Source organism: Leptidea sinapis, chromosome 8 (assembly GCF_905404315.1).
Source record: "Leptidea sinapis chromosome 8, ilLepSina1.1, whole genome shotgun sequence".
In the NCBI taxonomy this organism is placed as follows: domain Eukaryota; kingdom Metazoa; phylum Arthropoda; class Insecta; order Lepidoptera; family Pieridae; genus Leptidea; species Leptidea sinapis.
The window spans coordinates 4,945,640-4,970,050 of record NC_066272.1 but is presented as its reverse complement, the minus strand read 5'-3'; the positions used below and the strand labels follow the sequence as shown (position 1 = coordinate 4,970,050).

The 24,411-nt window shown below is 35.0% G+C and overlaps 2 protein-coding genes across 4 annotated transcripts; both read left to right on the top strand.

Moving 5' to 3' along the window:
* The first annotated feature begins 2,113 nt into the window (after nt 1-2,113).
* LOC126965807 (uncharacterized) lies at nt 2,114-7,683 on the top strand. Its single transcript, XM_050809580.1, has 5 exons — nt 2,114-2,142; nt 3,487-3,768; nt 5,559-5,668; nt 6,711-6,804; nt 7,382-7,683. The coding sequence occupies exons 2-5, from the start codon at nt 3,487-3,489 to the stop codon at nt 7,676-7,678; spliced, it is 783 nt and encodes a 260-aa protein (XP_050665537.1). The 5' UTR covers nt 2,114-2,142; the 3' UTR covers nt 7,679-7,683.
* Nucleotides 7,684-10,375: 2,692 nt separating this feature from the next.
* On the top strand, nt 10,376-24,346 carry LOC126965808 (glutathione S-transferase D7). 3 transcript variants are annotated; one of them, XM_050809582.1, is made up of 7 exons: nt 10,376-10,465; nt 14,612-14,696; nt 15,795-15,975; nt 16,402-16,460; nt 16,659-16,800; nt 22,775-22,939; nt 24,189-24,346. In XM_050809582.1, the coding sequence occupies exons 2-7, from the start codon at nt 14,632-14,634 to the stop codon at nt 24,327-24,329; spliced, it is 753 nt and encodes a 250-aa protein (XP_050665539.1). In that variant the 5' UTR covers nt 10,376-10,465; nt 14,612-14,631; the 3' UTR covers nt 24,330-24,346. The 3 variants fall into 3 exon arrangements, with proteins under 3 accessions (XP_050665539.1, XP_050665538.1, XP_050665541.1); XM_050809581.1 differs by lacking the exon at nt 10,376-10,465 and adding an exon at nt 13,774-13,846; XM_050809584.1 differs by lacking the exons at nt 10,376-10,465; nt 14,612-14,696 and adding an exon at nt 15,615-15,702.
* The last annotated feature ends 65 nt before the right edge of the window (nt 24,347-24,411 follow it).

Below are 24,411 nucleotides of genomic sequence, written 5' to 3'. Positions count from 1 at the left end.
CACGCGGTCAAATGGATCGAGCTGATACTGGGGTGCCTAATGGGGATTTAAAGCTTTCAACGTGAGTATTCTGTATTCGTTTTTTTTGTGCTAAGCACATAAAAAGTATCAAAATTATAATAGATATTTTATGAACCTCGTTTTAAAATAAATATTTAACAGATATCTAGGTGTAAGGTGCATTGCTTACTTGTTCATTTATGTAATGATAAACGGTTTTAAATTTTTACTTTTTTGACGGTAAGGCTATTCAGCTAAACTTTTCAAAATGGCGCGCGATTTAACTCATGTCGTTGAGTGACTTATAATTGCAGAAATTATTCGCTTTTTTAGATTAAGGATTGTTCTCCACTGCGCTCCAAGTAGATACCGCACTACCTAAGAACAATAGCTTTTTTATTACGGCAACTATTAGATGCTTGTGTGCGTGGTATCTTGACATTCAGTGGCATCTTTCAAATTTTGTTTTTATATGTGATTCCAGTGTCGATTTTAATTTATTATACTACTATTTTTACAAAGTTTTACTACGCAACGCGGCATTTTAGTTTTAATTATTTGAAAAGTTTAACAGAACATGTGGCACGTTAACGCCACACATTATTCCAGACTGGCTCCAGTGCGCCCAATTAGGCGTAGTATTATTTGCCGCACTTTGCGACTACGCCTGCGGTATCTACTTAGAGCGCAGTATTTAATAATTTCGAGTATATTATATATGCTTTTACAACATAATCCCAGAAAATGTACAAAACAAATGTTTTACGAAATTCAAAAGAATTGTTAAAATACGTTTGTGTGGTTACGTTTACTATAACATAAATGACTTTCTTAATTTAATAATAAGTTTTATTGTACGACATTACATAATACATTTTAATGAAATTAAAAAAAAAAAGCCCGCTGAGGTTTATAAGTTCAACTCCTAAAGCTCGACTTTTCAACTATTATTATTTATTATAATTATATTAAATTATTTATATTTATTATAATAATAAATATAATATTGACACACTTTTACACAAATTACCTTGTCCCAAACTAGGCATAGCCTGTACTCTGGGTACAAGACAACGATATATTAAATGCAATATACTTACTTAATTAAAAAAACTTACCATAGAAACGATTTACTGGACTCCTTTTTAAATGGTTAATCGATAATTTTGTTATAGCGTTAAGGATTTTTTTTATTTTTTATTAACGTAAACTTAAATTAGCCGGATAGAAGACACTACAATAATATATATACAATAATAATATTCATCATATAAATGAATATGTCTGTATCTACCGGGATTCGACCTCTAGCTCTAGGCAGGGTCAGTAACCCAGTGGTATCCCAGTATCATATACCCATGACATAAGTGATGCGTTGCTGAAGTGTTTTGTTTTTCTATATTTTAAGAAAAACAATTAAAAAAAAGTAAGATATACTTATTTGTACTTACATAGGAACATTTAATATTTTATATTTTAAAGCCTAGACTAAAATAATACAAGTAGGCAAACATGGCGGCTAAAAAATGACTCAGGATGTAAATTAGTGCAAGATCCATTTCAGCCGGAAGACGTGCACTGCTGGACAAAGGCCTCCCCCAAAGATCGCCACCACGATCAGTCCTGCGCTGCCCTCATCCAATTTTGCGTGTGGTGTCGCACCAGATTATTTTAGTGGACACTACGAGGACACCACGAGGATATGGAGTGGTGTTATCACCACTCCATCTCCTCCCGTGGGTGTCGTAAGAGGCGACTAAATGATACATCGAACGAAGGATGGTAGCATCCTTCCGAGATAGCACCATCACTGCGCCAACCCGCCTGCCAAGCGTTGCGATTACGGCAAAATAACCCAAAAAAACATGAAAGACAATGGTGCAAGATATATTTGACAAATTAATAACAATTCACATCCTTCGAACTAGGATAAATGACGCATGGATATAACTATGCAGGTAACAATGAAATACCGTTGCAATATCTGCAAATTCCAACTTTTGACGAACTTCTTATCTTCGTATACTTATTCATCACAAAAATGCAACGATAACATAGACAAACGGACCTTTAAATACGCAAATTCTAAAGTGGTGTGTACCAGTCAGTTTTCGAGCTCACTCAGAAGAAGATCTATTTAAGGTAAGTCTTACTCTGTTTTAGAAAACACGTAGACATAACTTTGTCAGTAGGTTTCATCTTAAGTCTCATCAACGGGAAACCTATTCCTAGGCTGAGATCTTTAATATAGTATACTTAGCACTTTGTTCAGACTTTAGCTTAAGCTCAGCATAATTTTAGCTAAATTTATTGAATTAGGCGTTACTTTGCGGAAATCCATAATTATACAAATGACTTAAGTTTTCTTTAGTGTTAATTCCGCCAATATTTGTTTTTAAAACAAACAGAGTCTCGTGCCAGATTTTGGCGAGGCAACACGTCCTGAGAATGCCTCGTGTAGAGGCGAAACACGTGTCAAATTGTTTTAAAAACAAATATTGGAGGAATTATCACTAAAGAAAATTTAAGTCATTTGTATAATTTTAGCTGTCAAAAAACTTTATAAACAAAATAAAACATTATTATGCTAAGCTTACACACAGCTAAGTATTTTAGTCAGTAAAGTCTTACGGCCGTTCCCAATGTTCAGTCTATCTTTAACTTGAGATAAAAATCGTAACTATCGTTGACTTTTCTGTCCCAATAAACTTATCGACGGTTACTCATCTTATCCTTACACGCTGTCTTCCAATGGGACGACGTATAGCTTACCAGCGATAGAAGTTTGTATGGAAATTGCAATTCACGCGTCCCTATACAAGGCGATAAGAATGACTTATCAGGTATATTGGGACAGCTTCAGATTATTGACAGCTAATTAATGACAGTAGAAGGTAGTAATTTATCTCTATCTGTAGATAGTATATTGGAAACGTAGAAGTCGGCTCTATAGATCTCAGCCCTAGACTCAGTTGTCTATTTGTCTGTCTGTATCCTATAAACCGCAAGTCAGCTGTAAATTTGTGTCATTTGATAATAAAGTATTAAAAAAGCGAATGCTAAAATGATCGCCATGTTGATAAGGTAAAAAATGTTTGTTATACAAAAGTGTTTGTAAAGTTCATACTGTTATTATCTTATATATGGAACGGAACCCTTCGCGAGTCTGACGAACATTTGACAGGTTTCATTTTTGTTTCAGTTTTTTGTTTTTACCACTATCACCAGTTCCCCGAGGAACTGCATTATCATTGACAAGGAATACTGAATAGGGAAACAAATACAATAAGTGAAAACAATATTCAAATCGATTACACCGTTTCTGAGATTACTGTGCACAAACAAATAGAAAAAAATAATGTAAAACAATTTGTTGGGCTACGTACAATGTGTTTAATTTATTTAAATATTTAATTTGTAGACAAGGCTTGTTTTTTTTTAATTTGTAAACTCGAATAAAGGAAACATAATTTTGTTTACTTTCAGATGTTCAAATTAATATTACTTTCGGCATTACTAGCTGTCGTTCCAGCAGCTGAAATACAGCGTTTATCAGATAAACACGTCTTCGATGTTCCTCAAGCTTTGGAAACTCATCCAGTCCATCAGAAAGCGGTACAAGAGGAGCAGCGACCAATTTATCGCAAGGAAGGTGCTGAAGGACGAAGAATAGAACCAGAACGGCCGATGAGCTCTTTAATGAAACATGAAAATATGCTTGCTGATGAACCAGCTTCTATATCTTCTGCAAGTGAAAACCATAAAAGTGTAAGTGGAAAATTAAATAAATATTTCATTCATATAATAATATATTCCATTAATTTAGCTAAATTAGTAATGCTATTAACTTTATTTTCTACGCTGGATAGCTAGTCAGATCCGTTGGTCGAAATAGCTGCCAAGAGCGAACAATTTCCAGTAGTCCTCTGGTGTAGCGTAAATAGTATTTTGTACAATCTTTGCGCCTCTAGAGGAAATAGAACATGAATGTAAGATTCACTTTGTTATGAAAATAAGGGACGAGACGAGCATGACGTTCAAAAAGATGTTTTTTTTTTATTAAAATAAGGGACGCCCTGCCCGTTACAATGCAGTGCGGCTCAAATTTATTGAAAAACCCAAAAATTCATAGCGGCCCTACAACTGCGCTCGTCACCTTAAGACATAAGATGTTAAGTCTCATTTGTCCAGTAATTTCACTTGCTACGGTGGCCTTCAGACCGAAACACAGTAATGTTTACTGTATTACTATACATTCGTTTTTTCAAAATTTATAGTGTTAGTTTGTGATACGTCCAGTTCATTACGATCCCGGTCAAGATACTTGAAATTTCTGAAAAATACTATTTTTTTTATGAAAATAAGGGACGAGACGAGCAAGAAGTTCAGCTGATGGTAATTGATACGCCCTGTCTATAACAATGCAGTGCCGCTCAGGATTCTTGAAAAACCCGAAATATTCTGAGCGGCACTACAACTGCGCTCGTCGCCTTGAGACATAAGATGTTAAGTCTGATTTGCCCAGTGATTTCACTAGCTATGGCGCCCTGCAGACCAAAACCCACTTACTCACGGCAGAAATAGCCCCCGTTGTGGTTCCCATAATCTAGCTGGCAACCTGTGCAAAGGAGACACTGAGACTGACATATTATTATTATTTGTGGAGTTTGTTGTCTTCAGCATGTGTGAATTGTCTATATTTTCGTTGCCAATATTTCATCAGTAGTTATATTTATTTATTACATACACCAATAAGAATGTATACATATGTTCTAAGATTTAATGTATGAGAGATAACCCTTATATATTTTGTGAATAATTACGCTGAAAGCTATATGTAATGAGCGATTATATTATTATCCTCACGTATCTAATTCCGCTAATATTTGTCTTCAAACAATTTGACACATGTTTCGCCTCTACACGAGGTTCAGGAGACGTTGACTCGCCAAACTCTGGCACGAGACTGTTATCGTTTCCATGTGATCGTAGTTACGACCGAGCGGTATTGCCAGCACAATGTCATGCTCGATGCCTGCCTCTTAAATATATTTCATGTTATCGGAAGCGATTAAAATGATTTGGACCAAATTTCTATTTAAAAAAAATAATTTTTCATTCTGTTCATATATGTTACCGGCCAAACCCAATTTTAGGACAAACTAGTTTTTCCTAGGCCATATCAGTTCATCCCTTCGGCGGATAGGATACACAGGTTCAGACTAGGTTAAACTAGTTTCTCCTATCCGCCTTTTGACAAACCCGTTTAACCTAGGCGGAATAGATTGAGCCTAACATGAATAAATACAACTCAAGACACACTGGTTTGGCTCAGTCTATATTAGTTCTGCCTCGTTGAAAAACAGATTTATTATACCTACTATGGACTATTTTTGGTGATAGTACGATACTGAATTATACTCTCGTAGAGATACCATTAATAAATTAATAATTAATTTCCTTGGGTTAGTTTCTTGTGTTACCTTGGGTTGGTTTAAATTTGGTTTTAACTATGAAGATTTTTGTTGCACATTTATTAATGAATCCAATATTTACAGGATATCGAACCAGTGAGTGGTTTTGCTTACAATAGCCCTGTCGAAGTAGCTTATCCTGATATTCCCTATGCTCCCGGATATAACTATGGACACGGATATGCTGGAAATGGGTAATGATTTTTTTTTATCTATATTCTATAAAAAAAAAATATTATTTTTGTCAAAACTAATCTTCATCAGCCGGAAGACGTCCACTGCTGGGCAAAGGCCTCCCCTAAAGATATCCACGACGATCGGTCCTGCGCTGCCTTCATCCAACATAGGTATTGCGGCGATCTTAACCAGATCATCGGTCAAGATAATATACATAAGTAATTTTATATATATAATGCATTTAATCTTAATTTCTTTTATATTTAAAAAGTATGTAATAAATTTATCAACAGATCCAACCCAGCATATTCTTTTGGTGTTTTGGTCGCAATAAATTTACAATTATGTAAATAACTTTTGTAAGTTCAATTAAAATAATTTGTTTAAGTTTTATATGAGCAAGAGCCGAATTTCGCAAGACGTTCACTTGGTGAAAGGTCATACGCCCTTCCAAAAAAAATCCGGTGCCGATCAGGATTCTTGAAAAACCCAAAATTCGACGGCGTCGCAATTGGTGGCGATACTTTGGGACCCGTAATTGGGCTAGCTAGGACGCCTTTGAAACCGAAACAAGGCTGGTAAACCACTGCTTGACCAATGTGGCAAGTAGCAGATCTTGAGCAAATATACTTCCCTCTGATGATAAATGCCCTGTGCTGTCCCGGGACATAAGAAAACGCGAACTCCCAGGCCCAAGGGTGCCGTAATATGCGACTAAGGGGATTTACCAGTGGGAGACTCCTTTTCACAGTATGCCAGTTAGATTATGAGTACCACAACAGCGCCTTTTTCTGCCGTGAAGCAGTAATGTGTAAGCATTATTGTGGTTCGGTCAAAAGGGCGCCGGAGCAATTGAAATTACTGAACAAATGAGACTTAACATCATGTGTCTTAAGGTAACGAGCGCTTGTTACAGGCAGGGCGTATTAATTAACATCAGCTGAATGGCCAGCTCGTCTCGTCCCTTATTGTCGTAAAAAAATAGGTCCAATTCCTTACCAAAAAGTGTGACCCTCGCGTTAATCGAAGGGCAATATTACAAAGAGCTTGTAATTTCAGATACGACGGGTATGGAAACAGTCTTAGTGACTATCTACTCGAGCCGGATACGTCATCTTTCGGTCTGATGTGGAGCCAAGTGCCAGATTCTAGGGTATGACCCTATATATTTTTTTACAGTTTCAAATACCAGAGGTAGCCCTATTACTAAGGCTGTTCATTGTCCGTCTGATTTCCTATGAGTGTGAGTACTTTGTGGACCGGTGTTAAAGTGTATGGAGAACTACGTCAAATAAATTACAAGCTGACTCGACAGACGTTGTTCTGTACATAATAAATAAAATACTGTTTTTGTCAATAATATTTCATAACATCAATAATTATTTCGTAACATGCATAATTATGCTCCATGTTTTTATAATGTTATTGTTTCACAGCAGAACTGTCAAACCGTGCGTCAATAAATTCACTCATAGAAAATATGTCCATACAAAACAAATATAGGAAATAAAAATAATTATGGGTCCCAAATCGAAATAAAAAGTATCCTATCTCTCAAGTTGGACTAAACTGCACTCCATGAAGTAATCCCCATTAAAATCCATTAGTTTAGGAGTCTATCGCGGACAAACAACATGTCACGTAATTTATATATATTAAGAAGATGTAAGTTTTACTAAATAATATTTTAGAGTGAATGTGTGGTTAAATTGAATAAATTATGTTTTCAGACTTTGGTGAGCTATGTCGGTCGTACTATCGGTTGGATATTCAATAGTATATTTGTGATTCTTCTCGGGTCTTTACTCACTGTGGGTGTATGTACTTACACGAACCTCTGCTCAATTACCTTCAACGGGGTGGGCCCGATCCACGAGGAGATGAGGTCACTGATAACTCCAGACAGATTAGAGAAGATTAGCACAGCTGCCGACTTTGTTAAAACTGCGATTAATAAGTATCAGAAGATTCAAAAAGTAAATGACGCAGTTGGAGCGAGGAGACGGCGTGCAATCAATATGTTTTAAACGAAAGTCAAATATAATATTATACTTATACAATATTCATTGTGTTATTTTATAATATTTAATATACGTTAGCCTCGACGCAAAAAGAGAGTTATAATTATTAGTTTGAGGTCTAAAGTCTAATGCCTGTTTTTTATTTCTTAAACAAGCATATTACACTTCCATAATCCAGTTTACTAACACCATATTAAGACTTAATATTATCTTTCATTATTATAGACTAGCTTACCCAGCAAACGTTGTATTGCCATTTAAAGTAACACGAAAAAAATCAATATGTATATATATATATAGGGTATAAAAAATAGATGACGACCGATTCTCAGACCAACCAAATATTAAATCGTACATAAAATCTACCAACTATAGGTAGCTAAATTAAATTTGTTTTGTAGGATATAAAGATTCATATTAGGTATACATTTTAAACTATTCTTTCAATTTGATTTCTGAACAACGGGGGGACACATCAAAGGGAAAACAAAGTTGTTTTTTTATTTCATTCCAAGCATTTTCATATTTATTCATCTTTTAAACCTTCTCTGGACTTCCACGCATTCAAGACCAAAATTAGCCAAATCGCTTCAGCCGTTTTCGAGTTTTAGCGAGACTAACGAACAGCAATTCATTTTTATATATAAGATAAAAAAAATGGCTGTCATTAAACTGATTCGCTATATTCTTTCGTACTAGTAAAGAGTGTATTCGAAAAAGATAGAACAGTGATTCATTAGAGGTGTGCAGAAGTCATGCGTGGCGTGGAATGTCAGATCTTACCATCAGGTATGTCTTTTTTATGTCAGTAACTTGAAAGGAGGTGATCACCTCGCCCATTATATCAGAAACTTATACTTATTTAATTCACAAACGTGTAATCTTTACTCGACGGCCATTACACTTTAAGATCGTTCAATTTCAATTTATTATTTTAATATTTCTACTTTAAAGAATATGCTCTAATTATGAACAATTACTATCAGGAGTAGAAATATATGAAAACCTCCTAGCGTGAATCGAACCAGCGATTCACTACAATAGACATATGTAGGTATCTCATTTTATCTTACATTTCTCCAAAACTTATAAAAGTAGTAATAGTATAGTAATAACTAGTAATATATTATATGTTTACAATCTACAGTGGATCTTTGTAATACTATTCACCAGTGGGAGGCTCCTTCACCCAAAATGCCGGCTAGATTACGGGTATTGGGTACCACAACGGCGCCTATTTCTGCTAGTGAAATTACTGGGCAAATGAGACTCAAGATTTAATGTCTCAAGGCGCAATTGTATTGTCGCTCAGAATTTTTGGGTTTTTCAGAAATCCTGAGTGGCACTGCATTGCAATGGGTAGGGCGTTACCATCAGCTGAACGTCCTGCTCATCTCGTCCCTAATTTTCATAAAAAAATACATTTCTCCATAACTCGTAAAAGTAGTAACAATATAGTAGTAAATAGTAATAAATTGTATGTTTACAACCAACAGTGGGAGCTTGTAATACTAACGTAGGTACCCCGCTATACCGCCATAAAGATCTTAAATGAACTAAATTTTTAATCTCGCGTACAAACACGTCCTGAATATAATTTATATGAGCCGTGAAATATGCCTAACATGATCTCACTTTCAACGATATTTTTGTATACTGACTCATAGCCGTCTCAATATTGCAAGTGCGGTATGACTAATTCAAACAAACGATGTCTGGCTCATAATTGAACCAGTAAAGATTAACATTTGTAACAAATCAGTCGTTTTTGTTAATGAAGAAACCTGCTTATGTTTCTTTATTATATTTACGAGTTATATATGGAATTTAGAATCTCGCGTCAAAAGGAGCAATTTCATCTTATTGTGTATTCATTAAGATAAGTAGAATCGTATGCGGTCACTGAATCCAAACGGGCAATGTGTCATTGCCTTATCTCTTGGTGCATAGCGTTTCATTATACACTTAGTAATCACGAGTGATGCAGTTTTGAACTCGTTCTCAAGTTGGCTCTTATCATTAGTTCGTCACCCGCTAGACTGTAAAAGATTTGCCTGTTAATATCAGTCAAAAACAAAGCTAGTGCAGTAAAAGTCACCCATGGGATTGGCTGCGTCGCAAAAATGGGTAACACAAAGAGTAAGAAAATGAAAATAACTCAGTGTGAAACAACAAAGAGTGAAGAATCTCGTGAAAAAATCAATTCTATTAAAAGTGAATCTCAAGACGTGAATGCAGCTGTGAAAAATGATGGTAATCAAAATGAAGAGAAACAAAACGATAACGCTAGCAGTGCGTCCACCGTGGAAGTGTTGGATGATAAGTGAATAAAGATGTCTGTATCGCCAAAACATTGTGTCATATTTTAATTATTTAAAACTATACATATTATTATTATAATATATTTTGCAATATTTTGTGATGTTTGTTATTTTTTTGAATAAGCCTTCTGTTTTAGCCTCTAAATTATTTTATTTAAACCTTCCAGAAACGCCAACAAAAATTAATTTAATTACTTTTAAACTGCCCAGTGCAAAATTGCCACACATGTTGTTAGTTGGATATTGTGACCGATAACAGTAGAGGAAAGTTGGCGTCCGCATTTAATTAATATTTTTGCAACAATCAGTGATAAGATATGGTTTTATTGCAGGGACATGTATTGTTGTTTACCTCGGTCTCTTATATATAAACGTTGTGTGACGTTGTAAACAGTATTTACAGCGGATAAAATGAACCTTGAAATAAATGATGGGTAGTTACTTCCTCTGCATCCAAATGTATTATTAGATGGTAATGACCGTAAATTACAATAATTTTTAGTGAATATGTTACTGTGTATTTACCAATTTGTGTTCAGGGTCTAATATTAATGCGATAGTTCCTTAGATATTTTTATTATGGTGGCATAGCGAACATACCTACCAGCTAGATGGCTTTTTAAATCTTATTTTCGATTTCTACAAAATTTAAATATACCTTTCTCCACTATTATTAATTTCTTCATTACATTAGTAATCGATGGTTTTCACACACATATTAGATAACTGGCACTAAATTAGGCTTAAATTGCTTATACGATTGCCTAACAACCTTATTTTAATACAATCTATACACTAAAAATTAAAATGTATACATATATCCATATATAAAAATCTATAGTATCGCGAAAACAAACATTCATATTCATCATTCAAACGTCTTTACTTAGAGTTGCCAAATTTATCTGGAAGATATAGAGTATTTTCCATTTTAGAGAGGGTAAATAAAGAGTACCTACATATTAAATTATCTACATATGTGTTTTTACCCCCAAAATGTTGTCACACTGATATATTTATAACGTTACAAAACGCCTGAGTTGCAACATAAAGAGTATTTCAGCATACTCTATGAGTGTTATAGATTATAGAGAATAACAATCTTGTCGTGCAAGGCTGAACATTAAAAAGTTCCCGTAGCTATATTTTTTGTTTCCTTCATCGGTTACTCTTTCCTAAATGATACTTTTCGTATACAAATGCCTTGAATTGTTCTTGAAAAACATTATCTATGTGTATACCTTTAAAATTTAGTAGTTCCTACAATTGCTCGTGGATTCTGAGATGAATATGATATATACCTAGCCCAAAGTATTAAAAAATTGCAATCGATCAAAATCTAACCGTGTGTATTCGGAAACACGTAGTAATACTTAGATTATATTATAATTAATAGTTTTGCATATATGCGGAGGATGCCAGGATATTGAGGATCAGTAAGCTATAAATTGGCCTCAACGGCTTAGCTGGAAAAGCTGTTGAGGTAAGTGCCAACATAGAGGAGGTTACTATAATATTTCGACAACTTCGTGCGCGACCGTCCCACGGGATGACAGCTGTCACCCCGCTGCGAGGAAGGACAACGCGTGAGACTGCCGTAACCCGCTACCAGATGACATCTTATTATCCCCGCCCCGTCACCGCCTGTCACTCCGTGAGACGGTCGCGCACCAAGTTGTCGGACTGAAGTCGGTAGGGGGTGGATATGGACACACGAGTCTATTGCAATATGATTATTATGCATTCGGGCTACATACGTGAACAATGGCTGTGATCGACCCGAGCCCTTGCCGTTGCTTTGAGAAGTTCCTTAATTGTGTCTTCTGCCACAGCAATCATGAGGAGTGTTGTAGTGTTAAAATATTTTAAAATAACATGTAAATATTAGGTCATCACATAATGGTCGCAGTTGGCAGCTTTAAACACCCTAATCAGCTACAATGACATTCACAATCACAACAGAAAGACCCATTATCTGGCCGTCACAACAGGGTAGACGCGGGTTAGTTAACATAAGTCATTATATTTTCATCAACAGAAAACTAAACGCAACTATTAAATCTTCTTTAATAATTTCATTGGACGTGTTAGTTTCATGTAAAATTTTCCAAAGCTCAATGTTAGAATGGGTCGCTCCTTTTCAACATCTAAACGTAACCCGCCCTCGCTTTTTTCGGTAATAAAAATAAAACTTATTTTATGCATAGAAAATACGTCCACTCGCTAAATGGTAATTTTTATTTTATTTTCATAACCATAAAACCGAGCAACAAATCAAATCAAAAGCAAATTAATTACACTTTGTTCTACTTCTAAGATTTTACACTTATGAATGTCAAAAAACCATTTAAGGTCTCGTTGGAAGTTGTGTGGCAAGAAATTCATTTCCACTCTTTTACATAAACATTTAGAGCTGCATTATTCTTCAAATTGTTTTAATTATAGAACATGTCGCATGGTCAGCCGTCGCGTCACCTCCCTTGACCATATTATAGGGAAGGGAACGACCCGCCTGACATGAAAAAATAAAGTAGGTACCTTTACGGCATATAATTGGATTTTAACATAACCTATACTTTACTGTCATTCAGTTTTAGTTGTTAAAATAGTTATTATGGCTTTCATATAATTTGTAAACATGTAAAAGGCTTTTTCTAGTTCCACATTAGATTTACATTTTTTCCATACATACTTCATATTAATTTTAATCCAAGCGTTTAGCCAGCGAAACCGTGTAAAACAGCCAAACGATAATTTTCTACTTCCTACTAGAAAACTATAGTATTAGTAATTTCGGAGTTCGGAATATACCTACACATACTTATAAGGCCATGCTTGTGACTTTGTAACATGTAATCTTTCTTCCTTCATATTTCCTTGTATGTTGTTTTGTCTACTTAATATTTATTTTATGGACTATAATATAAATCTACTACACTAACTATCACCTATAGTCTTTCCCATATAGTGTGTGGATGGCCTCATCTTCATGATGTATCTTATAAAATATCGTCTAATATGGTACCGGTTGATGTGGAATAATTACTATTGTGGATACTTATTATTGTACTATATTTGTGCTTACTTTAGTATTTTTTTTTCAGCTTGCAGATTTTTGCTCGTACCTTTTTTCGAAATATTGTGCTATTAATTTCACAATATTAAAAATAACGTGTTAACATATTTCCCCTGTCTACTCTATTATAACGTAGGTACATAAAATGTTACATGAGTAATAATTCAAACAGAGACAAAGTTTAATATAAACTTGTTTATTATTTCAAGCTAACCCCATTGTTATGTTTAAAACAAGGATATTATAATATAAAAACGTTAAACGTCTCGTGCTAGCATTTGGCGAGTCAACATCTCCTGAGGATCTTCTTCGAGGACTTTCCTGCCCAAACGGCCATCTATCCGTTGAGCTATGTGCCCCGCCCACTCCCACTACAGTTACACAACCATTGGAGCTATGTCGATGACTTTGGTTTTCCTACGGATCTCCTCATAGGACGATCAAAACAAAGGTTTTTAACCAGTGTGTGTTGCCAGTGATGACATACGGAACGCAAACGTGGTCGCTATCTATGGGCCTTACAAGAGAGGCTCATGGTCCCTCATAGGGCAATGGAGGACAATGCAACTTACTATCAATCGAACAAAATTTTAAAATTAGTTGAGGATCAATTCTGCACACATATATCTATATTTACTCTGTGTTAATGTGGTTAATGGGACAAGTAGCGTGCTCGGATCAACTAAATATTAGTAGAACTGATATAAATCTCATGTCATACATAGTTTACCTGCTGTACTGTTAGAATTATATCGTCTTGTATAATCATTTGAAAAGGTATTCATTTTGTCATTCTTAACAATATTTTTAACTATTTATGTAAGCCTTAGTACTTGTAGGTTCTAAGCCTTAAAGCCTAAATCGCAATATTATTATGGGGCTAAATTAACCGGGCTAAGTTAATTTATTACTTGTATTCTTCTTCTTGAAGAAGTGTACACGTATTTGAGTGATTTAAAAAAAAAAGTTATAACAAATATTTTTTTTGTCAACCCTATCATATTCATCACCCCTCAATCATTTTAATGAGTGACGAAGTTGCTCTAAAACTTAGGTTCTATATAGGGTTGTCAATTTTTTCTGAAACAAATAGAGTATGTCCGATATTAGAATGCGTAAATAAAGAGTATCATTATTTTTATCGAACTACTTGTTATAGATTTATTTCTGTATAATATTCATGGGCTTGTATAACATAATTTTACGCCAATAAAGTCAGTTTGTATGAAAGTAATATTTTACCTTATTCTATTAGTGTCATACATGACAGAGTATACTTACATGAAATAGAGTACAATATTCTCATACAAATTCAATTTCTAACCAAAATTTGTGAGCGATGCGGAATTCTATTCTGTGACCTCTCGGGTTCCGTTCAAGCGCTCTTTCGAACTGAGCTAACCGTTCGTTTGGTTACAAATATAATTTGTATAATTAGTCCCAGAAGTAAGGATATAACTTTAAAAATAACAAATTGTTTCCAATATTCTTATTTCGCTAAGGTATGTTCGTTATTCTATTTACTTATTGCAATATTTTCAGGTATAAATATTAAGGCCCCAATGATGTTCACAATGAAGTTTCTAACGGCCATCTTGGCGGCTCTTTGTTTTGCAAATGTTATCGAGTAAGTTAAAATACCGAGTTGATTGACTCATCATTGATAAAAATTGACATTTTTAATATAGAATGTAGTTGAATTTGCTAATCTTACTAATTATTTACTACAATAAACAATCATTGCGTGTGTTAGTTAAAAAAGATTAACTATACTAACACCTACATATTCATTTATTGGAATTCCTTTTTAGCGATCACTTATGTGCTCACGATATTTCGGTCCTGTTGCAACAGCCATTACCGCGCTTCTTTACAAAAGTATTCATAAGAGCATACCTATAATGTTTATTAGTTATTTAGTTATTTATTTAAGAGGTACACACAACAGAATTACAACAAATACATAATAAACAAAAAACTATCAGCTAAATACAAGATAGGCTGCAACTCCACGAGGGTGTGTGTACTCATAATGTTTAGCATAAATTAATAACTATGAAAATACAACAATAATAGCGATTTTAAGACTAGCTTTAGGTAATGTAGTATTATAAAAGAAAAAGACAGAGAAAATATATATTTGGACAAATAGAAGTGAAAAATTATGGTAATAATATTAAAATTTAAACTAATTAAGGAATTTATATAAACTAGATTTCCATTTACAAACAGATGAACTGTGTTTGTTATATCTCATTTGATCGGAACCCTTTGCTGATGGATGTGGATGTGTCTGACTCGCAGTTAATCTGATTTTAGTAACTAATTATAAATAATTCTTAAACCATGATTAAATTAAAATAAAAAATAATTTCAATTCAGAGAAGGAGGAATTATTTTAATAATAAATTCTACCCATATGACTCATATATAACTAACATTCTCGTACTCGTAAATAAGTAATGAAAATGTCCAACAACCAATCGATTTTAGTCTATTTCTTTGTTCCACTTATCTATTACGGTTATAACTTACCTGCACTTCTTTGCAATAAGACGTGTGCTTAGTGAAGAAACATTAAATATCATTTGATTTATATAATTGAACAAGTATCTAAGAATTTTAAAAACATAGTCAGTTGTTAACCAACTTCTCAATTACTACTAAAAGTATTGATATTATTAAGGTTACTAGAAATAACATTGTAAATCTCATTTCTTTTTAGTAAAGCTGTTGCGAAATCAAAAGGTGGAAAAATGCCAAGCCAGCCGATAAAAATGTATTACTTACCGCCATCGCCCCCTTGCAGAGCAGTTTTGATGACTGCCAGAGTGATTGGATTGGACTTAGATCTAGTAGTTACTAATATAATGGAAGGACAACATAAAACCCCGGAATTTCTTAAAGTATGTAATGGGAAGGGCGTATCAATTAACATGAACATTTTGCTCGTTTCGTCACTTTTACTGATATAAAATAGAAATCTGCCAGCGTGGGGCTATGTAAAGGGGCATAACATTTTAGTGCCTATTTCTGCCGTGAAGCAGTAATGTGTAAGCATTACTGTGTTTCAGTCTGAAGGGCGCCGTAGCTAGTGAAATTACTGGGCAAATGAGACTTAACATCATATTATGTCTTAATGTGACGAGCGCAATTCTAGTGCCGCTCAGATTTTTTGGATTCTTCTAGAATCCTGAGTGGCACTGCATTGTAGTGGGGAGGGCGTATCTATTACCATCAGTCATATTTTAACGCCTGATTTGCTAAACACGTATTTCTGCTCCGAAAAATTTGCTACTCATTGAAATTGGTGATTGTTTTTCTACTTGCAGATGAATCCTCAACATACAATCCCGACTATGGATGACAGTGGCTTTATACTTTGGGAAAGGTCAGCATAGCTAAGAGATTAGATACTGTTATTGAAATTTCTTTTATGTTAACCATGTTACCATTTCGTTGATGTGTATGTCTATTTAGTGTGTGTTACACCAATTTCGACCCAGATGGTGAATATTTGGTGGAGTTCGTTGGTATTTAATATTAATTGCTAATAAATTATTTAACTTAATTCATTGTCGGTTTGCAGTCGGGCGATTATGGCTTATTTAGTTAATGCCTATGGTAAAGATGACGCGATATATCCAAAGAATCCACGCCAGAGAGCCATAGTCGACCAACGGCTTCAGTTTGACGTCGGTACACTCTTCCCGAGATATCTCGAACTTTATGTAAGTGGTTTAGTAGTTAAGGTGCTATCGGAGATACCTATATCGAGATCTATAATTTAAAAGTTTTCTACAAGATTTCACAAAGTAATCGAAATGAAAAAGCTTGATAAAAAATATATCTAAAATACCCCTTTTTTAAAATAAATATCTTATTTTAGGCTTACTTCTTTAATGTTTTAATTTTCGGAACATTTATTGAGGTATAATATATTAACGACCTAGTGAATTAATCGATAAAAGCTCAATAAATATTAATCCTAATTATCTTTAACTAGCCATTCGCGGTCACACTTTACTGTTTCTCATTCTAATAGTATAAGCAAAAAACTAATAAGTATTTAGGTACAAAAGTATATCGAAGAAATTTGTGAAAGGATCAATGTAATCCTAAGAAGAAGTGTATCAGAAAATACTGCATCGAAAGATACTACACGTTTTGTTCTTTTTGCAAAGTAAATTAAATAGCTACAAGTAGAAAAAGAGCGTTATAACTAGGCGAAACAGGTGGGAAGTGGTGGTGCGGATGGATGCCGGCGGACGCTACGTGAGTACCGGAAGAGCAGTCAGGGTTACCACTTCTAAGTTATTAAATCATAATATTTTAATAATAGTAAAATTTCGCTTAAATCTGCTTATTAATTAATAATAAAATAATTTAAAATTGGTAAGTCAAATGACAATTTTCTATTTGATGTAATTTTTTTCTGTTGAGTAGGTAGGTACGTGTTCATGTTAAAATTTAATAGCTTAGTAATGATGCTACGATCAAAAAAGATGTATCGAAGATTTGTTTGAAAATGCAATGTTCACATCCCCACACGTGTCTCGCACTAAACCTTCATAAATCAACGCTAGTAAACTTGTCAGTATCGGTTCACCCAGTCCAAAGTTTTGAGGTAACAAACAGAAAAACATACCGACGAATTGAGAACCTAACCTCGGTTAAGTCGGTTAAAAAGAGATGAACTGCATAGTTCTTAAGAGGAAATACAACCGTGCCTCCAGATTTTTTAAGCGGCAATCGCCCGTGCATAATCAAAACACGTCGTCAAAATCGGCGAGCAGCTTTCCAGTTACCCGACCGGAACACGCAAGTTCTGGTCGTTGTCGAAAGGTGCTCTTGGTAACTTCAGCCAGCCGTCCATGCCGCCGTTGCACATGAGGAATGACACCCTGGCCCATACGGCAAAAGAGAAAGCCGATCTCTTGTGCACTCTTTTCGCCTCCAACTCGACTCTTGACGACAACGGAAAAACACCGCCGACCATCCCGCGGTGTCAGAGCTCTATGCCTGAAGTACAGTTCAGACAGAAAACTGTTAGGCAAGCTCTGTTTTCGTTGGACGTCAGGAAGTCGAGCGGGCCGGATGGCATTTCTCCAATCGTGCTTAGAACGTGTGCCCCTGAGTTGACGCCGGTGCTAACGCGTTTATTCCGGCACTCTTATTCTAAAGGCGTAGTCCCTGACTCATGGAAGTCAGCCCTTGTCCATCCGATCAAAAAAAAAAGAGACAGTTCGGATCCGGCAAACTACAGGCCTATTTCTATTACCTCCCTGCTCTCCAAAATCTCTCCATAATTAGCCGTCAGCTCTTGGTATACCTAAAGGGTCACCAGTTGATCAACGACCGACAATACGGGTTTCGCCATGGTCGGTCTGCAGGTGATCTTCTGGTATACCTAACACATAGATGGGCTGCGGCTATTGAAAGCAAGGGGGAAGGCCTGGCAGTTAGCCTGGATATAGCGAAGGCCTTTGATCGTGTATGGCACAAGGCGCTCCTCTCCAAACTTCCATCATTTGGGCTTCCCGAGAGCTTGTGAAAGTGGACCTCCATTTTCCTTACTGGGCGCAGCATACAGGTCGTTGTCGACGGATATTGCTCGAACCCGAAGCCCGTGAATGCTGGAGTGCCCCAAGGCTGTGTACTGTCTCCCACGCTGTTTCTTCTGCATATCAATGATATGTTGGACACCTCCAACATTCATTGCTATGCGGATGACAGCACTGGTGATGCCGTATACACGGGTCATGCAGGTCTCTCTCGGGAAATCGTCGACCAGTGCCGGGAGAAACTTGTGTCTTCTATCGAGTCCTCTCTTGAGAAGGTCGCGGAATGGGGAAAATTGTACCTTGTCCAATTTAACCCCCAGAAGACTCAAGTTTGCGCGTTTACCACTAAAAAAACCCCATTTGTCGTATCACCGCTCTTCGAGACCACTTCCCTCAAATCCTCGCCTAGTATCGGAATACTGGGTCTCGAAATCTCGAGCGATTGCCAATTTCTGGAAGGCAAAGCCAAATTGGCTTCAAAGAAACTGGGCGTCATTAAAAGAGCACGGCAATTCTTCAAGCCGGCCCACATACTAGCGCTCTACAAAGCGCAGGTCCGGCCACACATGGAGTATTGCTGTCATCTCTGGTCTGGCGCACCCCAGTATCAGCTCGATCCATTTGACCGCGTGCAACACAGAGCAGCTCTAATTGTCGGGGTCCCAGTGCTCTGTGAACGGCTGGATCACTTGGCGTTGCGTAGCTTCATTGTGTGTCTTCTACCGCATTTATCACGGGGAGTGTTCCGAAGAGCTGCTTAACCTGACTCCTGCCGCCGAATTCCACCTTTGCACGACACGCCGCAAGTAAGGATATCATCCTCACCATCTGGATGTGTGGCAGTCCTCCACAGTGCGGTTTTCAAGGAGTTTTCTTAAACGTACTACAAAGCTGTGGAATGAGCTTCCTTGTGCGGTGTTTCCGGGACGATACGACATGGGTACCTAAAAAAAGCGCGTACACCTTCCTTAAAGGCCGGCAACGCTCCTGTGATTCCTCTGGTGTTGCAAGAGATTGTGGGCGGCGGTGATCACTTAACAACCCGTACGCTCGTTTGTCCTACTATTCCATAAAAAAAAAGATGAATCTTCATCCGAAGTAGGTGAGAGCCTGGTAAAGATGTCTTTCAAGACGTGAGAACCCAGAAATGTCTGTGTAGAATTTATATTTCATCAAAACTGATAGAGCCATTTTTGAGATTCATGAAATATTTATTATATTCATATTGGCAAAAATTGGTCGTTTATAATTTATGAGTAATTTTTTGAGGATTAGAAGCGGGGGATCAATAATACTCTTACTTTAGACTTAAGAAGACTATAATCCTACTAATATTATAAATGTGAAAGTTTGTATGTCTGGATGTATGTTTGAACTTCTTTAACGCATAATCTACTGAATAGATTTTGATGAAACTTAACAATAATATAGCTTACACACCAGAATAACAAATAGGCTTTAATTTATAAAACTATAGTGTGAATTATACAAAATATAAACGAAGTGTGATTGTTACTAATGAATACAACTAGCGCCATCTCTTATCAATTAGCAAGGAAAAGATCAATAAAATTTATATGGCAAAACAACGTTTGCCGGGTCAGCTAGTTTGTAATAAAAATCATGAAGAAAAAACTCAGTTTAATAACTGGTCCTTTTATAATAATAATTCTTTATTTGCATGTGTGTAAATGTTAACAAAAAATACTATACGAATCAACACATTAGCCAAAAAGGGCATGAAAATTACGTCAGCTCCACGTTATTATATTATAATAATTCTCTACATTACAGCATATAATATTTCATTGTTACATCATATTAAAATCTATATAAAATATACATGTCGTATACATATATAGTCAAAGTTAAAAGGTCTGGTGGTTGGGCCGTGAGAGATTTTTATAAATCTTATTGAATTTGACTTGTTGAATTGTATTAACTTAAAACATTTTATGGCCTTACAAAATAACTTGCTATAAAGTTATAACTGACTAGCTGACCCGGCAAACGTTGTTTTGCCATATAAAGTATAATTCACGCGATAGTTTTATAAGTAATAAAATATTGCCTATATTATAGCCTGTACATCATTTTGTTCTATTGTCAATAGTTTTTGCAGCGCACGCAAAAATAGGTTTTCGATTTTACACCTTGTGTTACAAAATAGCAATTTTATTACGGATCCCTAATTTTGAAAAAAAAAAACATAGCCTATAGCCTTCCTCGATAAATGGACTACCCAACACTGAAAGAATCATTCAAATCGGACCAGTAGTACCAGAGATTAGCGCGTTCAAACAAACAAACAAACAAACACTGCAGCTTTATAATATTATATATATATATATATATATATATATATAAGTATAGATTAGCATAGATGATAAACAAAGAAAATGCTAAATGTTTACAATGTCGTTGACAAAACTGTCAATACAATGATAATTCTGAAGTTTTCCTAATGACAAGCTGCCTTGCAAATAAACATTACGTCTGAACAAAACCATTCGTAAGCAAAATGTCTATTTGTAACATACATACATACATGGTATATGCTTTGTTATAACTTTATGCCAATTTTATTTGTAAGGCCGTAAGTTTTTAAAAATATAGTCTTTATATATTCGGTTCTGCATTAACAAAATAATAAATATGTTTCAAATAAATACATGTATATATATTTTTTGTCATTATGTAACGCCTTGTAAAAATCAGCAGCAAAATATAATCTATTCAACATATTGTTTTTATATATAAAATTTCAGGTTCTATAATATGTTTGAGACCGCAAATCTAAGAAATTAGCTGATGAAATTATTATATATTAATATAACAATGGTTTACCGTTCAGATGGTTTCAGCATATCAACTTTTACATCGTACAACCTCAAGTCAAATTCAAACTCTATTATAACCTTAAATTTAACCAAATCTAACATAATATGTTCGGAAAAGTAGAGTTCATGAGAAGAACATACAAGAAGATCAAAAGCCACTTTTTTAAATCAATGTGTGTTTCACAAATCACAATAGCTGTATTAAATAAATAATTTGTAAGATACTGGATCCAATATATAAATCATGTTCAAAGTTAAAAGCGTTTTTAATATCAAACATTTAAAAAAAAAAATACGGGTTGCACTCGGGGAGTGCCGGCAGAAGTGAAAACTTGAACAGAAACGTTGCGCATTTTTGAATATTTTGGAATGGTAAGAGAATAATTTCGCACGAATTATGTGGTTATATACAATATTCGTTTATATATATATATATATATATATATATATATAATCTGAATCTTGGAAACGGCTCCAACGATTTTCATAAAATTAAGTATGCAGGGGATTTCGGGGGTGATAAATCGATCTAGCTAGGTTTCAATTAAAAAAAAAATGGTTTTATCCATGTTTGAATGAGAAACAGCTACAATAACATTAGAATACAAAGGTAAATTTCGCCACTATATACAAGACTATTATAGCTCAGATGGGACATTGGGTGATCCGGAAAGCAGAAGACCCCGGTTCGAATCCAGATGTCCTATTACTTTTTTTTTGTTCAAGTTTTGTACATTCTTAAAAATCCGAGCAAGGCTCGGTCGTCCGGATATTGACAATTTATATCACATATAAATTTAAACACTTCAGTACTATTACCATTATTTTACATTAAAAATGTTATCTCACAGAAAAATCAACTTTACTCCATAATTTCAACGACTGTCTTACGAATTTTCACTCAGGTAACGTGTCCTGACGCGAATTTAAAATTTTATATCCTTCCCAAGAAAAGTGCTGAACAATATAAATATAAAGAATCGTATATTGGATGCATCAACCTTTAGAGCTTAAATGTTTCATGAACATGATGGTCGTGATTACTGTCGTAATAAGTAATCGCTTCGAACAAAATACGATAACTTATTAACCATAACCATGCTTCCTCCATCACATCTACCCTATGTCTAAACTAATGCTGTTTTTTTTTCAATGCTCTTAGTATCAATGAATCACAATTAGGTATACATATTTTACTAGAATTACCCAAGTCATTATCTATTCAGGACTAACGGCCAATTACCGTACGGGTATACATAAAATCTATAATACTGTTATTATTCAAATGCTTTAACCCACAGGGTCCTATGCTATTCAGAGGCGAGTCATACAACGAGAAACTAGCAGAAAAGCTGGATGAAGCTTTGGGATGGTTGAACACTATGTTGGAAGGTCATACCTTCGCTGCTGGGGACAATCTTACTATAGCTGATATTTCTATTGTGGTCACTTTAACTAATTTGGAGGTAACAGTCCGGTTTACTCAATGATGTTCTATACATATAGACAAATGATGTCATATAAAAACAAACTAATTATGGAACATGGCACAAATTACATCATAAGCTTCGACTGCTATATCTATACATTGCTGCATTTACTCCAATTGTTTAAAATAACCTTGGTCAATAAGCAGTAATGTAAAACATTTATTCAGTTCAGGCAAAGAATATAATATAATGGAACGTTCAGGTTTGATTCGGACAGTGACAGTTGACACTCGACGAAGGAGAAAGTGGAGGTAGTTACATTGTCTTTAAGCACACTTTTGCTGTTCCGTTATCAGACTGCGAATGATATGTCCTTATTGTGTATAGAACGTCATTGGGTCTACCAATGATTATTATATAAACTAGCTTAGTGCCAAATATTTTTTTTTATTTGAAATACTGCAGCTTATGAGCATGAGCGATCTGTAGCCAACAGAGGACAGAAGGAGGGATCTGGTCAGCGAAGTTTTAATAACTTACTCTTACGAAACCCTAAAAATTACAAAATGTTAATGTAAGTGACTATCACATCAATAATTCCTTACCTACTGATGAAATAACAAGAACAGAAACTTCAAAATAATCGAAATTAGATTAAAAAGTTTATAAGCAGTTCAATAATGACACTTTTGCTGTTAATATATAAGCGCTAAAATTGCTTGAAGTCCGTAACCTAATTGTTACACGTAACAATTAATAACAGTATCTGCATTGTCATTGCCAATGTTTTGATACTCGTTAAATTTCATGATAGCAGATCATTGGGATGGACTGGTTACCATTTATCTGCGTAGTATTAAAAATTAGGCTGAAATGGCTGTATCTTTTGATTGGTTTTGTAAGTTAAAAAAATCATACAATTTTGAAGTTAATTTCAAATTATCGCCTCACAGTATTCCTGAGATACAGCGTGTTGACAGACTCACGGACAAAGAAATGATTCTTAAAGCGTTCCTTTCTACGGTATCAGAAACCAAAAACTGAAAATAATATTTGCTAAAGTCCAAAAATCCTATGAATTAGTAAACTTGAAAGATTATTACGTTATTAAAGTACAGATAGGAGCTTTTAATGGAGAATAGATACCACGATAAATCAGAACCCATGTCTAAAGAAATTTAATAATTTAATATTATTTTCTTGTTTATGACATTGTTTCCAACCTTATCATTTTACTGCTAAGTGAAAGTGCGAGAAGTTTAATTTAAAATATATTATGTTTCAGGCATTGGGCTACGACTACAGTTCACACGAGAATGTTTCCAAATGGTTTGAGAGATCTAAAAAAGCCTTAGAACCATACGGATATGAAGAAATCGATAAATCCGGAGCTCAAATACTGGCTTCATTCATGAAGAAGGATTAATTATTGTTAAAATTAACTGCGGAAATGAATAAATTGTATTATTATGAATGTTTTTTAATGTTTCCCATATTCAATTATACTT